The sequence below is a fragment of the Pimephales promelas genome, chromosome 10 (assembly GCF_988280905.1).
Source record: "Pimephales promelas chromosome 10, fPimPro1.hap1.1, whole genome shotgun sequence".
Classification (NCBI taxonomy): Eukaryota; Metazoa; Chordata; class Actinopteri; order Cypriniformes; family Leuciscidae; genus Pimephales; species Pimephales promelas.
In genome coordinates this window covers 23,471,446-23,487,869 of record NC_142778.1, presented here as the reverse complement: position 1 = coordinate 23,487,869, position 16,424 = coordinate 23,471,446, and the positions used below count along the sequence as shown (strand labels likewise).

Here is a 16,424-nt window from a genome sequence, read left to right as displayed (position 1 = left end):
CAATTTATTGAATATCAATTCTAAAGATTATGTAAAAATCACGACACTGTTTAATTTCAATTGATGGATATATTCATGAAGCTGAAGAGCTCTAGGGGTGTTAGGCCAAAAACACAATCAAAAGGAGAAGAGCAGACATTGTGTTCAAAATGTACAGTATGCTCAGTTACTTTTAATTTAAATAACAGTTGATAGCAATTCACAACAAAAATAAGGTTCCTATGATGCTTAATTGGAAACCAATTTGTACCTTTTCCAGACACAGCTCCTCTATCCTCAACAATAGGAAAAGTCAGAATGATTAACAGGTGTGAGTCAATTACAGCACCATTACAGCTAATGAGGAGGAGGTATGTGCAAGCTCACGCAAAAATTAAAATGATTACTACTGTATAACTCCAGCTCTCCCCGGGGACATGAAAAAGCACATGGTGCACTTCCTGTGTGGCATATGCAAGCAGAACACACCTTGAAGCCTCCCGTGTTTACTGTAGTGCTGAATGTTTTCTTCTATTTTTAATGATCCAGTTCTTCGTTTTTTTTAATCATGTCAACCTGAAAGGCTTTCCCTGGGAAAGTTTCCCACTCTGAATTTCTCGCCGGACAAAGATAGTTGTCATTAGGAGACATGCGCCAGCCATTGATGTAATTGTGGGATCAGGTGTCCGTGCTCTGTTGAATGAGCAGGATGTCACAGTGTCTGTTGAATGAACCGATAAGTCACGGTTCGATTAGTTGTTCCAGCATTGACTGAATATTTAATTAACGCTTGAAATTATCTCCTCGGAGGCCCCCGTGACTCACTGCTCTCAGCATACGCCGGGTTATAAATAGAGGAATAGGACAAACTGATGATACACAGACCCCTACACACACCAGACGGCACACACTCATAGCGTAGATGGCTTCGATGATTAAAACGAGAGTGTTCTAGTTCTGTCGTGTCATGCCGCTTCCCAGAGGAGGCTTGTATTTCTTGGGGGCTGCTCGTCCATAGCTCAGGGTACTTAAAGAAGTTTTCAGTTGTGTTTAAGATACGCATTTAAATTCCCTCAGGTGCTTCTTCTAAAATTCCTATTGAGAAATAAGAATAGAAGAAAAAAAATAGACAACTGCTTCTATACAGTAATAATCATAACCAAAAAGTGAAGCAGAGGGGTTGTATATCAAGCAAAAAATAGTCTATTTAGCAAGAATGATGAACGGTCACGAAAGTTCATGAAACGAAATGCTCATTACCATAACCCAACTCATTGTGAAGAGCTCATAAACATTTTACAGAGGAAAAAAAAAAAAAAAAAAGATTCATAAACTGAGAACGTTATTCCATTGTCCATCTCCAACCAGACGAAGATTGGAAACAGTTTTCCTGCATGACAAACCAGAGTAACCTCAGGGACCAATAAAGCCTTAATCTTGCTCACCATTCAATAAAGCTTTAATTTTGCTCACCATTCATTTGTCATTTTGCAAGTCAATTACACTAGTCAATAATTTCCTATGAAAATCCACCCCACAGATAAGTCAATCGACATGATGAATCTGGTAGTATCCTTGAACCATTCAATAGCGGTTGCCACAGCATGCCCTAATAATAATGAGCTTCAATAACCTTGATCCAATATTTGCCTTCATAAATAACTTAGCAAATATTTATTCGGACAATGACTGAAATTGGAGGTACTTCATTGACCATAAAGAGGAAGACTGTTTATTTCCTTTGCCTTGCCTTCGCTATAAATGTCACATTTGCATGCACCATCTATAATGATTATAGCTCATGTTTTAAGACAAAAGGCTGAATTTGGCTATGCAATGTACCAAAAAAAAAAAAAAAAAGAACAAGCATGCATTTACTTGTCTTCATAGCCTTGAATATTTTATTATAAATATAAACTTGCAATTATGCGGGATAATTAATAGTGTTAATGATGAAAATATGTGCTTTGATAATAATTTAAATATATTCTGATTATTTGTTTAACTGCAATGCAATGAGTTTAATCAATTTAATTGCATTTCTGAATTTGCCGAAGTGATGTACTAAATTTTGATTAGATTTATTTACATATGTATATATGCATTAATGCATTTTACACAATTTTACACGTTTTAAGCAATTGTAATGTGTAACCGCCTGCATCATTCATACATCACACTGTATGAATGACCAAATCTCAATTTCCTTTAACTTCAGTTGGCTTTTCAAAATTGTGTGAAGATTTATGAAATTCTTGGGTTACTGGTATTGTATACTGTATGTGCATCATATTACAAAGTCTTGTTAAAATGAGCAACATTTGTAAGAGACAGTCGAGATCCCCCTTGCTGCATATACAGTACACACATCCAGTATATAGATTACTGTTTAACAGCATATTATGTATACATGTACTGTGCTGTATGCAAAAAGCAGCACACTAGTATTCAATTCCAAACACAGTCTGCATTACAACATTTTCCTTCCAAGTGTTGTTGTTCTTCCTGACTTGGCAGGAATGTATAACATCTCTTGTGAAATAGGTTGTTTGTCAAGCAAAATGTATACAAATGTGCATGAAGTAAGTCTAAATTTGAGTTATGATCAGATAATGGATTTGTCCTGCATGGCTAAAATCATTACAGCTGTATATACCAATCATAATCCTCCTTAGTTTCCCAATTCAGAAAACAAAATAGCCACCACATGGTAGTTTGGTAGTTAGTGATTTATATTGTATATTTATATTGTGTACACTGGTGATCAATAGTCTAAAAAACAAATCACTACCACCATATTACAGATTTATAGAATCCGCCAACAAAATGATTAGTCTACCCATAATGCCCACATAGCCCTTATATTTAAAACCGCAGATGCCCTCAAACTACTGATCCGTACAAACACATACCAAATTTGATCTTTGGGTAACTGTGGGCACAGCCTCTTTCTGTTCTCGCTCAAATACACACAAGCACACTATCACACATACAGTATGCATAACACTCTCGCTACACTCTCATTGGCATACGTTCCCTGAAGCGCATCCTGTTGACAGATCTCTCAGAGCTAATCCTTTATCGGAACAGTGATTCCCCAATGCAAGAAAACCCCAAAATCCAATTTCAAAAGTGAAAACAATAAATTAATCAAACTTTATTTACTGAAGAATAAAAACATGTATGATACCAAGCATAACTTTTGAGGGAAATATCACCCTGAGTGCAAAAACTGAATGTGATTTATAATTTCAAACCTGTATGGCTTTCTTTTTGCAACTCTTTTACATTAGATTACAATGAATGGAGACTGAAGCTTTCAAGCTTAAAGGAAAAGTTCACTTCAAAATGAAAATTCTCTCCAAACATTTGATTTTCATGACTTTTTTCATGACCCCATTGACTTTCATGATATTTATATATATATATATATATATATTTTTTTTTTTTCTACAATGGAAGTCAATAGGGTACATCAAATGTTTGGTTACCGGCATTCTTCAAAATATCTTCTTTTGTGTTCAGCAGAAGAAAGAAATTCACACAGGCCTGAAGTAACTTGTGGGTGAGTAAATTATGACAGAATGTTCATTTTGTTCATTCTTTTAACAAAAAGCACAATAAAACCATTGTAAAAGTGGTCCATTCAACTTGTGAACTTTGTTCCAAGTCTAATGAATTCATCCAACAAGTTTTTGTGAGCAGAAGAAGCCATTATTCACAATTTTTCTCAAGTAAGCTACTACTACTGAGTCAAATGAGATGAACTCTAAAATCAGATCACTGTGATTTGTAAGATCATTCAATTTTAACTCAAAAGAATCATTCAGTCATGAATCAGAGACATTGCCATTTCTCTAGTAAAGACTTCAAGCAAAGCTAGAGCTGATGTCAAGATTTTCTGTGAATAACGACTTGAGTTTCTCACGCAAATTATGTACCACTTTTATTTCAGATAATGGTTTCTGGTTTGGCATTATTGTTCAAGTTTGAAAGCGTCAGTCCTTGTTCATTGCAATTGAAAGAAAAAGACCACATGGGAAAAAGCTATTCATGTTTGAAATTTCACAAGAGGAAGTAAATAATGACAAAATCTTAATTTTTCTGTGAACTATCCCTTTAAGTAATAACAACCTCCACCACAAGCATGCAGGTTTGGACATGAGCATCCTGTGAGCTCCTTTGGTCAGAGGAAAAATAAGTTAAGAACAAAATTTGTTAAGAAAAAACAGAACCCGAGTGAAAGATCAGCTAGCCAAGATGGATTGGCGGCTCCTTCTGACAGGAATGATATATAGCAATTTCCTCCCTTTTTTCACTGGCCTTCTCTTTCTCACTCAGCCTGATCTCTTCCCTTCACTTTTTCCAGCCATTTTCAATTCAGCACACAGAGCCCAGAAACAGCCTTTTCATTAAGAGCCTGTTTTCAAGTGGCAAGCTGCAGCCAGATCCATATTTCATTACAACTCCTCTGTCTCACTCTATCTTGCACACACACACACACACACATACATGATATTACTGTACACCACACAGCAACCTCCAACCCACAGACTATAGAAACTCCTCACTTTAAATTGAATCCAGAGTAACAATGTCTTGTTCCATTTTTACTGTACAGCTGCAGCACAGTTGTCACACTTTTCTGAGATTTTAATCCCATTATGTAGACAGTTCGTCATTTATACACATTTTTCTTTTCAGGCATGAACTTTCTGCAACCATTTTTAGTCATGAAAACTTCAAGCAGTGAAAAAAACAATGTTTATTATTCCCACAGTTTGTGCAAAACCAAACTGAACATAGTTTTTGAGTGCTAGTTGCTTACAATTTTTTAGAATCTGACAGCTCAGTTGTACTGCATCTTTCTTGAAAGAAAGGAACTTATGTGTTTTAATGACATGAAGGAAGCAAATAAAACAAATTCCTCATTTCTGAGAGAAGTACTCTAACAACCGTAGTGAAAAAAGATAGCTTCTTTGTTAATAGAATTTTGCTTGTTTAAAGTGATGAGACACCAAAATGTTGCTACAAATATTGCTATTCATGTATATTTAACAGATGTTAAATTGCCACTATCGAAGCTTACAAATTACCTGACAAATTGTCTTGCAAATTAGGAATATTACAGCAAAAGTGACATCCTAAAAATAGCAACGCTGAATGACAAAGTTCCAGAACAGCTCTGAAAAGTATGGAAATGTATGCGAGGGACTGTGAAAAGCAGAATGAGAAAGTGCATTATTACTGTACAGTATGCACAGTATTTAAACTATTGCAAGTACATGTTGTGAGTCCTACAGTTGTCACTGCCAAAACTTTGCAGTGTCCCCACGTAGCATACTTACATGGACAACATTGACATAATCATCATCGGAAAGTGTCTCCAGCATTTCACTAACAGAAGTTCGGATCAGTTTAAGGGTCAGTCCAGACACACTTCCGCTCCTGCAACACACCAACAAAAATACCAGTTAATGCCAGTTAAAGAGACAGTTCATCCAAAATGTAAACTCTGTTATTATTTAACAATATTACAGCAATTAAATGACTACAAATTTAATATATATATATATATATATATATATATATGAAGAGTTCAGATGCAAAAGCCTCTAAATGCCACTTGAAATTTTCTTCTTTAATGATGATTTTTATAAAACTTGTATATTTAAGTTCAGTAATTTCACTTAAATAACAATTAATAGGTAATTATCATTGCCATTTAAGTGAAATTACTGATCTTAAATATACAAGTTTTATAAAAATCATCATTAAAGAAGAACATTTCAAATGGCATTTAGAGGCTTTTGCATCTGAACTCTTCATATATACCCTGCATTGGGTATGGGTTTACATCCCATCCCTGTGCGTTGAGCCGACCAGATTTTTATAAATTTTTTACAAAGCGGGCTTTTTCCCTCCACAGACGCACGTCGGTAAACTAGGAAATGAACTTGCTCTGCCTGGGCGGGTTGGTGCAAATAATCCCTGGTGCTATTTTGCAGTTCCAGAAAACAATTGCGCCAATGACCATAAAAAACCTGGTCTAAAGTCAGTGGCGCTGCACGTACATTCAGATGATATTTTAAGCGCGCATGCTTGGCCATAATACAGAGTGTGAACAACGCGCATACACTGTAGATGATTATCTCAGCTACACAGATGCATTTTACTTTTTGCAAATTATACATTTTTATAAGGAAAATATATAAACATGAGGGAAATTATTAGAGGGAAATCTAAGAGAGTCATATCACATTCCATTTAAGAGCTTGATGAACGAGGTGCGCTTGTTCCATGGCGCATACTATTATAATGGCGCATTTACCAGGCGCGCTTCAGAATCGGTTCACAGCCGAGGAGATCGATGTTCTCATCAGGACTGTAAAAAAAAGAGAAGTAACATTGGGGATGGGACAAACCCACCCAAATTAGCTTCGGTTAAACATGCGTATAATAATTTGGGTAAATGTGTAAGCTTTATGCCTATTTTTCCCATCGTCATGGACAAAGCAATGATTTCCCTCGTGTTTCAATATTTTTTCCTTACTTATAATAAGTTATCATTTGCAAAAAGTAAAATGCATCTGTGTAGATGAGAGAATCCTCTACAGTGTATGCGTATTGTTCACACTCTGTATTATCGCCAAGCATCTGAATGTACACGCAACGTCACACTGACTTTAGACTAGGTTTTTTCTGGTCAGTGGCGCAAATGGAACTGCAAAATAGCACCAGGGATTTTTTGTGCTGGAACACGCCTCCTTTTTTTGCGCTGAACCGCCCAGGGCGCTCAAGTTCATTCCCTAGTTTGCCGGCGTGCGTCTGTGGAGGGAAAAGTCAGCTTTGGACCGGAGCAAAATACAAATGATAAAGTCTTTTTGATTTAAGTCAATTGCGCTGGGTGCAAGATAGGGCCCTTTGAATGCTTCGCTCCCGGCTAGCATTGTTCAAAGTGGCCAATTCTGTGCCCCACAAGGTGCAGGTCCTGTGGATGCCGAGGCAACCCGGTGGCTTCACTTGTGGGGATCTGCAGGAATCTCAGTCAAGGAATAAATTAGATTAGTATTTTCTGCAGTGTGCACCACAACCTCCATGCCGGGGTTTACCGCTCTTTCAGGAGGGAACAAGCCATATTCAGCCAGGCTTTCTAGTCCTACTGTTCATCATTATTTCATCTATTGTAGGACAAAAACAGAAATGGTCTGTGTCGAGGAAGAATCGAGACGTGAAAGTACGTGTCCTTCAGGTTAATCGCTGCAAACCGCAGAAGAGCATTAGAAAATGCGGTTCTGTGTGAGCATCTTGAACGGGAGTTTGTGTAGGGCCCGATTCAAAATTTGCAGGTCCAGGATTGGCCGTAACCCACCGCCTTTCTTGGGTACAATGAAGTAGGGGCTGTAAAACCCTACCCTCATCTCGGCAGGAGGGACCGGCTAGATCGCGTCCTTCACCAGCAGGACATCAATCTCTATCCCTAGGACAGGGGTATTCACTGACCACACACGGGTAAAGTGAACGCCCCTGAACCTGGGAGGTCGGCGTGCAAACTGAATTGCATAGCCGAACTGAATGGTGCGGGTGAGCCATCGGGACGGACCAGGAAGCGCTAGCCAGGCTTCCAGGTAGCCGACCCAATAAGCCCACCCGAACCACCGGCGTACCCACGGAGGGGCAGCAAGGTGGAAGGCAGGGACCCGGCTCCAGTGGCAATGTAGCCACTGGAAGCGAGGTCTGGGCGTGGAGCTCGCCAGAGACCAGCTTCCACCGGGGGGCAGACGGCAGAGAGAGCCCGTGGGCTTTCTGCTGCGGGCTTCCCCGTGGTAAGGGGAGGGGGAGAGATGAGGCAAGAGGCCCTACCTTTTCGTGAGCTAGTCTCTGCCCCTCTGGGCCCAGCCGCTGACAGGAGCGACGCAACCGAGGAAGCGTCGCTGCTATCACCAGACTGGGAAGAGGGGAATGGGAGAGATGCTGCTCAGTGACAGTATCCACTGGCATTCTGACCCTCTTGAATGGAGGAGACTGTGTGCCCATCAGTCTCGGCCGAGGATGACCTGAAGGAGGAAGGAGAAACTGCTCTTTTAATGAACTTTTGGGTACCGGCCAGCGGCGGAACAGAAACATTTAAACAAAACAAAAAATTCTCCGCCCGGCCCTCCCCCGGGGAAGGAGGCTTGCAGGGGCACCCTCCCAAAAAACCTGAAGTCCTCCTTTAGGTTGCCCGTCTCAGGTTGCGACTTTCATCCACCCGCCTGCAAGTCATGGAGCGCCTTTGCTTGACGGAAGCATTCCTGGTCAGACCAGAGGAAAACCTACAAGCACGGGAGGGGAGTGAAGGGGCACCCCGCCAAGTGGAAGCGGTCTTAGGACACAGCTGCATCACAACCGACTGCTCCACTGGGGGGATTCCCTCGTATCCATACGCTGCTCCACCGTCCAAGGTGGTGAAGACGGAGAGGCGGGGTTGTCTACACCTGGTCGCCAGAGGAGACAGCCAAGACTTCCTCAACTCCTCATGCACTTCAGGGAAGACCGTCAGAGAGTCTTCTTCCCCCAGCTCGTTTATCTTCCAAAGGTAAGGAACAGCAGCACAAAGACACTACTGAGAGGCTCCGAAGAAAAAAGTGTCAATGCAATGTTTACTTCCGCTTTTTATATCCATGCTAGTAGGCGGCTCGCGGAATACAAAGATTGCATGCCAATTTTTATTGGCTCGTTTTTAATTCTCTAGAAGGCAATTAGGCTCCCTAGTGTGATCCCAATTCGTCAGGGAACTCCCGACGACACGTTGGGGTTCCCAGGACGAAAGGGAACAATTATAATACAAATTAAGTTAAAAAGAGTTATGGGCTATAATTTTAGGGCTTCAGGTAATTTTCTCACGCACAAGGGAAGGATTTGTTACAGATATGCGAGGGAAGGAAAGAACAATTCAAGTGAAGATTTATCATTTAAAAAGCACATAATACTCACGCATCAACAAGAATCAGCATGTCCTTGGGCGAAGCTGCACCTTGAACATACCTGGATACAAAGAAAGAAATATTCTGGATCTCTTTCAAGGGAAATTTTAAACTGAGAAAAGAAAAACTAGAAGGTTTAATATAAAAGGGGAACAAATGAAAAAGAATTCAGAGCACACACACAGAAGCGCATATTAATACCAAGGTCGCCGGCGCACATCGTAGAGGTCGATTTTACTGGGTGTTTTCCTGGCATCCATCCAAGGGGAAGCTGAATGTACAGAGACAGAATACGGAAATATGAATGACCCTTGATCTCAAACTCCATTTGATTTGTCACATCTATGTCGTGAGCACATCAGCGAGCCTCACTAGAAACCTGTTTCTGTATCCGGTGGGGGGTGGTTTGTGTTTTATATTGACTGCAGTAAGCCGACATGTGGATATAAGGGCCTTGGTGGCCCCAGTAGAATTTCAGCTTCGATTTTTCTCTTTAACTAAGAAAATAACCTGGTGCAAAAGAGGGTGCTCATCTGTGACTATCACAGCTGAACATCTAACAAGACATGTTTCTATATAAATGGCATCCCACGTTTTGACATTTAGTGAGTGGATCACAGCTGTAAGTGCCAGTAGATAGTCTGAGAAACTGATTTGGCCGTAACAAAGTAATCGACCAGTGTTCTGCCAGCTATAATGAATTGAGATTTACAAGAACATCAATAATTTATAGGCGTTCATGTATCTATAAGGAGACAATGAATGGTTTGGGGCCCACATTTTATTCTATTACAGTTTTAAAGGAATAGTTCACCCAAAAAATGAGAACTCACTCATGTTGTTCAAAATCCTGTATTACTTTTTTTCTTCAGTGGAATACCAAAGTTGAATTTCTGAAGACTATCCCAGCCTCTCCGGTCAATATAATAAAACGTAATGAGGACTAAAGACGGGTGCGATTTATAATAACCCTTTACGATTTCTGCTTGTCAGACTGTACGAACATGATCCTTGCTGAAAGCCATGTCACACTGTAAGATCTCAGTTGTGATTAATAGATTAACAGACGCACACAAGAAAACATTGAAATGGCGGCTACAAAAAAAAAATGTAAAAATAACGTTAATTTTGATCATTGCTTGTCTTGAAAAAATGAAGACAATTTGACGTCATCGTAGGAGACGTCACACTGCAGGACTGCGAGTCAAATCTTCTGACACTGCCAGAATTTTGTCCGTTATTACGATTATTAATCGCCTGTAGGTGAACATGTTCAACTAACGATCAAAAACGTCTTGGTTACGTATGGTAACCCTCATTCCCTGAGGAGGGAACGGAGATGTCTCGTTGGAGGAGTTTCCAATGATTTGGGATCCCACTAGGGAGACCAATTGCCTTTGAGTGAATTAAAATGAGCCAATGATAATTGGCATGCAGGACTTTTATTCCGCGCTCCACCTGCCAGTGCAGGTATAAAGCGGAAGCGAACACACATGCTTTACCCTGAGGAGCCGGACAGTGTCAAGTCCACCGCAAAGGTATAGTAAGCATGGCAACGGGTCGAGATGTCTCCGTTCCCTCTGAGGAAGGAGGGAACGAGGGTTACCATACCTAACTGAGACGTTTCCTTTCGCTCAGGAACTCCCACGTCTCGTCGGAGGATTTTCCAACGAATTGGGATCCCTAATAAAATGCCATGATGATGGCGCCTTCCAGCACCCAGCTTAGCTTCCTGCCAAAGCAGTTTCTTAGTTTTCTTAATGGCTGGAGCTAGCTAGGAAGAATCACACTGCTGTTCGGCAAGACCCGCTTAGTGGATTTTGATAACACTGGGGAAGCGTGCCCAACCCGTAGGAGGGAGCGCTGCGGAACCCCTGCCCACCCGAAGGGAGGCACTGGAATGCACATATGTCCTAACCCGTGGGGTACTAACACATGACCGTCCCTGAGGTAGTCCCAGCCCGAGGGGGGATGACAGCACTGGTCTGTCGAGGGGAAGACATGGTGCTAACCTTTGAGGGTAGCTGGAATGTGGAAGAAATGGGTCTTTGTAGGGACCACTGTTAAGGCCACCCAGTCTAGTAACAATTCCTATGAGAGGTAATAGACCTGACGCCGGGCAATCCGCCTTGCCTAGTGCTGGAGGGGTGATGGAGGAACTCATGAGGTTAACCATTTGTTGAGGAACCAACGGAGCAAAAAGACGCACACATCCGGCCCATGGGGCAGGAATGGCGTAGCAAGCCGACACGACCTAGTTCCTCGCAGTACACAGGAGGAAACAGGTTCAACACAGAGGCTATAGAATCTAGCGTACGTGTTAGGCATCACCCAGCTCTACAGCTGTCTGTTAGCGAGGCGCCTTGCGCCAGCGCCCAGGAGGAGGCGACACTCCTATTGGGGCAAGGCGCATTCTGAGACTCATAAGCCCGGGCGATAGCATCCACTAACCAGTGGGCTAACCTCTGCTTTAAGACAGCCTTCCCCTTCTGCTGCCAACGATAACAGACGGAGAGCTGATTAGGGCAGACTTTCCTGTGGGCTCGCTGGTGAGTTACCATGTGGAAGTCAAAGGTTAAAAGCTTTTCAACTGTGAGGTTAAGGGAGGCCCACCTGACAGACTTCAGATTTTCTACATACTGTAGGATTTGCTAAATTTGTCTCAGACAGCAAAATTGTTGCCAAAATTGTACAATGTGCACCCGGCTTAAGGCTGTTAAGCCCCGAAAAGAAAAGGAAAAAAAAAAATCATAATATTAAAGCAGCACTATGCAACTTTTTCAACCTTTACAATATTTTTCCAAAACCCTTTAGATGGTACATCATCTTACAATAGGCTGAATGACAGGTCTGCCATAGCCTGATGTGGTCTGTATCGCTTTTACTGGCACTCTGTAACTTCGGGGAGCGGGTAGGAACCCGAGCACAAAAAGAACTACAAAATTCGACTGCTTTACGGCATACATCACTTCCCCCACTTTCTAAAATTCCAAAGCGAGAGCCCAACAAGCGTTCCCCCCCCCCCAACAAGGGGTGCCCGACCGATCCAAGAGGTCCTCGCTCCTACAGGTGAAATTTTTGGGCTACGCCAAAATGAGCGAACGAGTGATTTTTTTTATACTAATACTATTTTATATACTATTTTTTATACTATACTATTAATTTGTAATACTACTCCGCAAAAACGTAACCAAGTCCCCCGACTCTGGTCCGGTAGATCAATCTTTCCCCGCCTAGCAAACGTGAAGCGCGTCAGAAACAGAGCGCGCGCGTGATCAGTTTACTGTTGGTAATGTGTTGTGTATCTTCGTCCCTCACCACATCCAATGTCGACTGCATTGCTTTCTTTTGAGGGCGCTTAACACACTCAAGCATCCCCGTAGAGCCGGGGCGGGCAGCACGCACCAAATCCGGATGTGAAAGTAAACCGATTACTGAGTTTGGTAGGGGCTACATTCTTGCAAGTAAATAATACATGATTAGACGGACAAAATAATCAGTCAGGATAACTATCCTATGTCTGCAGGCTGATAGTAATGTTTGTTATTTATTTGTCTGGTGAAAGTGTCTTGCCTCAGGCTATAATGCAAATCGATTTTTTAAATGTGCAGATTCATTGCAGCTTGATATTATAATATTGACGATATGGCTATTATCTACCACACAAACATTGAATTAGCATATCCATTATGTAAAACAGCAGCCACTAGCCAATAGGTTAACGTTACTATAAAGACGCTGGCTTGTAAACATGAGCTACGCGATCTTTTGACGTTTGAAAAAAATAAGACCCATGAAACTATATTCATATGACATGCAGAAATATGTGCCAATGTACCTGGGATGAAGACATTTCGCATGCAACGCTGGCAGTCTGCCCAAGATGTGAGAACTCCTGCAGAGTTCGGGGGTATCGCTTGTCAACAAATGCACGCGTGTATTCCCTAGTGTAACCATGACAGATTTTACGACAGGAGTAGAAGACAATCCTGTTTCTCAACTGTAGGGGGACCCCGAGAGCAAAATTTCAAAAATGTCGAGCCCGTTCTCATCCCAAGGCATCATATACGACGCTTTTGCCAAAGCGTAGACATCCAATGCACATGGCACCCTTTAGAGTCAAATGAGACGCAGATATATATGGGGCAAAAGACGCCTCCTAGTGGTCTAACCCTAACCCTACCCAATACCTAAACCTACCATAACCGAAGCATGTCATTTGACGCTAAAGGATGCCATGTGCGTTGGATGTCTACAATTTGGCAAGTGTCGTATATGACGCCTTGGCATGAGAATGCGTTGAAATGTCATAATGCTGCTTTAAATGAATACAATTTTTGCACTATAATCCAAGTCTGGATTAGAAGAACACACTAAAATGTACGTTTTTAACTGAAAATACTAACATTTGCTCTTCATGTCGCATTCATAAGAGTTCATGCGAGAAGTAGCGATGCCCTATTTGTGAATCATTCTTCTGAGTCAATGAATCTAGTTCACAAACCCAGTCTGACTGATTCATACAATGATCTGGTTTTCTCCAGTTCAAAGATTCAATGATCGGACTGCAACTGTCAACAGCCAAGTGGAGTGGATGATTGCCAGTGAATCATTCCTCTCACAAAGGTGTTTAAAATGGCCTCTTTTATGCTTTTTTTACATCCTTTTTTTTTGAAGATTGACAGCCCCAGTTCCCACTCACTTTTATTATAGTAAAAAAGGATAGTGAGAAAATTATTCCAAAATTCATATTTAGTGCTATACAAAAGAAAAAAAAAGTCACACAGATTTGGTAAAACATGAGAGCGACATATTTTTGGTTGAATTATTCCTCTACACACAACAAACTCTAAAAAAGCCATTAAGAGATAGAGGTTCAACAGATGCTAATGCACGGTTTATATGCAACAGTTTTTTTCTTTTTTCTGAAAGTAATGAAAATTAATTGAGCACCTCATTACTTTTCTCCTCTGTCATCATTCAATTTCAGAAGAATAAAATGAGCCCTCTGCTGAGATATTTGATCTTATAATTTGTTATGAAAATCTGGTGTAATTTGAGCCGGGACTACATGCTATGTTTAGCAATTAGAGATAGCAGAAGCTTGCATAGGGAGGGAGGAGGCTGTGCGTGTGTGTGAGTTCTGATTGTAATATACATGTGTGAATATTTCTGAATTAAAACGACACAAGCACTTACCTGGGTAAAAGCGAGCTAATCCTGTAGCACTGCCAAACACTTGCCATAGGAGCGTTGGATCCTCTTCTCGGTTTTTCTTAAAGACATCTTCCAATGCTTCAGTCCAGTTCAGCTCATTTAAAACAATGGTGGCTGTAGTACACAGGCAATAACACACAAGGTATTGATTAATATTTTAGTTAAATTATTACATTACCTTTACCTTTATCACAACACATGATTCACTGTCACACTTTGAATACTTTACAGAGGTCATGGTGCTTATAGTGACTTATAGAGTCCAGAGAGAGGAGGAGAGACAGAGAGAGGTGTAATTTACCCTCACCTCAACCGCTGTTAACAGATTGATTCTGCACTGCACACTGAGAGCTCTTCATCTCCTCAGCCGCAAACAAGCTGATTGACTTTATTACATCATGAATAAGGGAACCATGGAAACCTATAATCATCCTATCAAACATTTTGCTTCTGAAAAGGCTGCGTGCTGATAGGCAGTCAGAAGTGCTAGTTGAGATATGCTAATCAGGTTAGAAGACAGCCTGTGTGTCAACAGTTATTGTAATGAAGCATGAAAAATTCTGTGTTATAACAACCATAACTTTAGTTTTATTGGCTGGCATGCAACAGAGGCAAAAGGGCAGGGCTGAGAAAAGAAAAGAGAGGAAGGAAATGAAGCATGCAAGACACATTTTCTTGAGCTTTTTTCTCAAAAAAAAGACTGATCAATGACTTAGAGAGAAATTGCAGCTTGCACAATAAATCAGGTAATGTTCAAAATGCATCCATCCATCCATGCATCCATCCATGCATCCATGCATCCATCCATGCATCCATCCATCCATCCATCCATCCATCCATCCATCCATCCATCCATCCATCCATCCATCCATCCATCCATCCATCTATCTATCTATCTATCTATCTATCTATCTATCTGTCTGTCTGTCTGTCTATCTATCTATCTATCTATACTGTACATAAGTACGATGTTTTTTTTTTTGTTTTGTTTTTTTGTTTTTTCATGAAAATAAGTAAAAACTTGATTCAGTTAAATCAGAATAGACCATTACAGGACATTTGCAGTACATTACAGTAAGTTTTATATACTGTCTATAGTGGTCAATCTTACATTTCTAAAGTGAAAATATATTGAATTCAACCATTTTGTTTTTTTTTTAATAAAAATTATGAAATAAAATATCTCTGAAGTAATATAATTTGAAGTATTGATTATTTCCTCAACCTCCACTTCTTATTACATCCATCATTTTGGATGTGAAGGAGAAGAAATTTGCTGGCATCCACTTTGAATTGTCTCTCTTAATCAATGTTATGTGTTTGCTTTCTTTTTTTTTCTTTTTTTGGTGTTGGCTGACTCTGGCAGAGGGTCTCCCACCCTCCCTTAGCAACCCCTAAACGATATACTACTTTATCCACGGAAATCCAATTTTCTCCCTGGCGGGAGAGGCAGATACGTGTTATTTCTGTATGTGTGTGTGTGTGTGTCGATGGTTCCAGACTATTTGTGGTCTTTGAGTGTTTAATAGAGGTTGATGTGTGCAAACTTTGCTTTTAGGGTCGCTGTAGAAATGCCAATAGGTTCTCACTGCCTAACATAGAATAAACAACCTTTGGAATGAATGAACATATAGAGACTCCAGTAATATTGGACATTACACACACACACAACTGTGTTTCAGCACAGAGTAGGAGTCTGGCCACAAGCTCGATTCTACACACGTATCATGTTTCCTTCTGGCACAAGGTCAGGTCAGACCCAAGGCCACAGCAATTACAGCTCTAACCTTTTTTGCCTTCCATCCATGTCTCTTTCTGTCACTTGGTTATTTTCCATCTCTCCCAGTATTACAGTAAATATAAAAGTTTAAAGTTCACCCAGAAATGAGAATTCTGCCATCATTTACTCACCCTATTTATTTGAAGTTATCGTATCCATACAATTAACATGAATGGCATAGAAATGGCAAAAACATCAAAATTACATTAAAAGTATGTATGCGACTTGTAAAAGATGTGCAAAGCTGAAGTCATTATTAAAAAAAATAAAATATATATTCCATATCCAAATATCACTCAAGACCTCAATGAGAGAAACTTATTTAAAATATTAATATTTACTTTTAATATACAGATATGTGATCAGCTATAATAACACTAATAAATAATAATAATAATAATACAGTATTCTATGATTTCTGAATTGTCCAAGAAGAGAAGTATGAGCCACGTAAATCACAAAAATCCTGCGTTTTATATAGG

General features: G+C 40.4%; 1 protein-coding gene across 3 annotated transcripts in view; it reads right to left on the bottom strand.

Annotated features, from left to right (window-relative positions):
• Window positions 1–16,424, bottom strand: part of cacna2d1 (calcium voltage-gated channel auxiliary subunit alpha2delta 1) — a 119,437-nt gene that overhangs the window by 54,307 nt on the left and 48,706 nt on the right. For all 3 annotated transcript variants that reach the window (XM_089116335.1, XM_039650403.2, XM_089116336.1), the window contains exons 7-10: window positions 14,145–14,276; window positions 9,147–9,216; window positions 8,956–9,006; window positions 5,328–5,427 (exon numbers count right to left, since the gene is read on the bottom strand). In XM_089116335.1, the coding sequence (XP_088972461.1) occupies window positions 5,328–5,427; window positions 8,956–9,006; window positions 9,147–9,216; window positions 14,145–14,276 (353 nt within the window). The remainder of the gene's footprint in view (window positions 1–5,327; window positions 5,428–8,955; window positions 9,007–9,146; window positions 9,217–14,144; window positions 14,277–16,424) is intronic.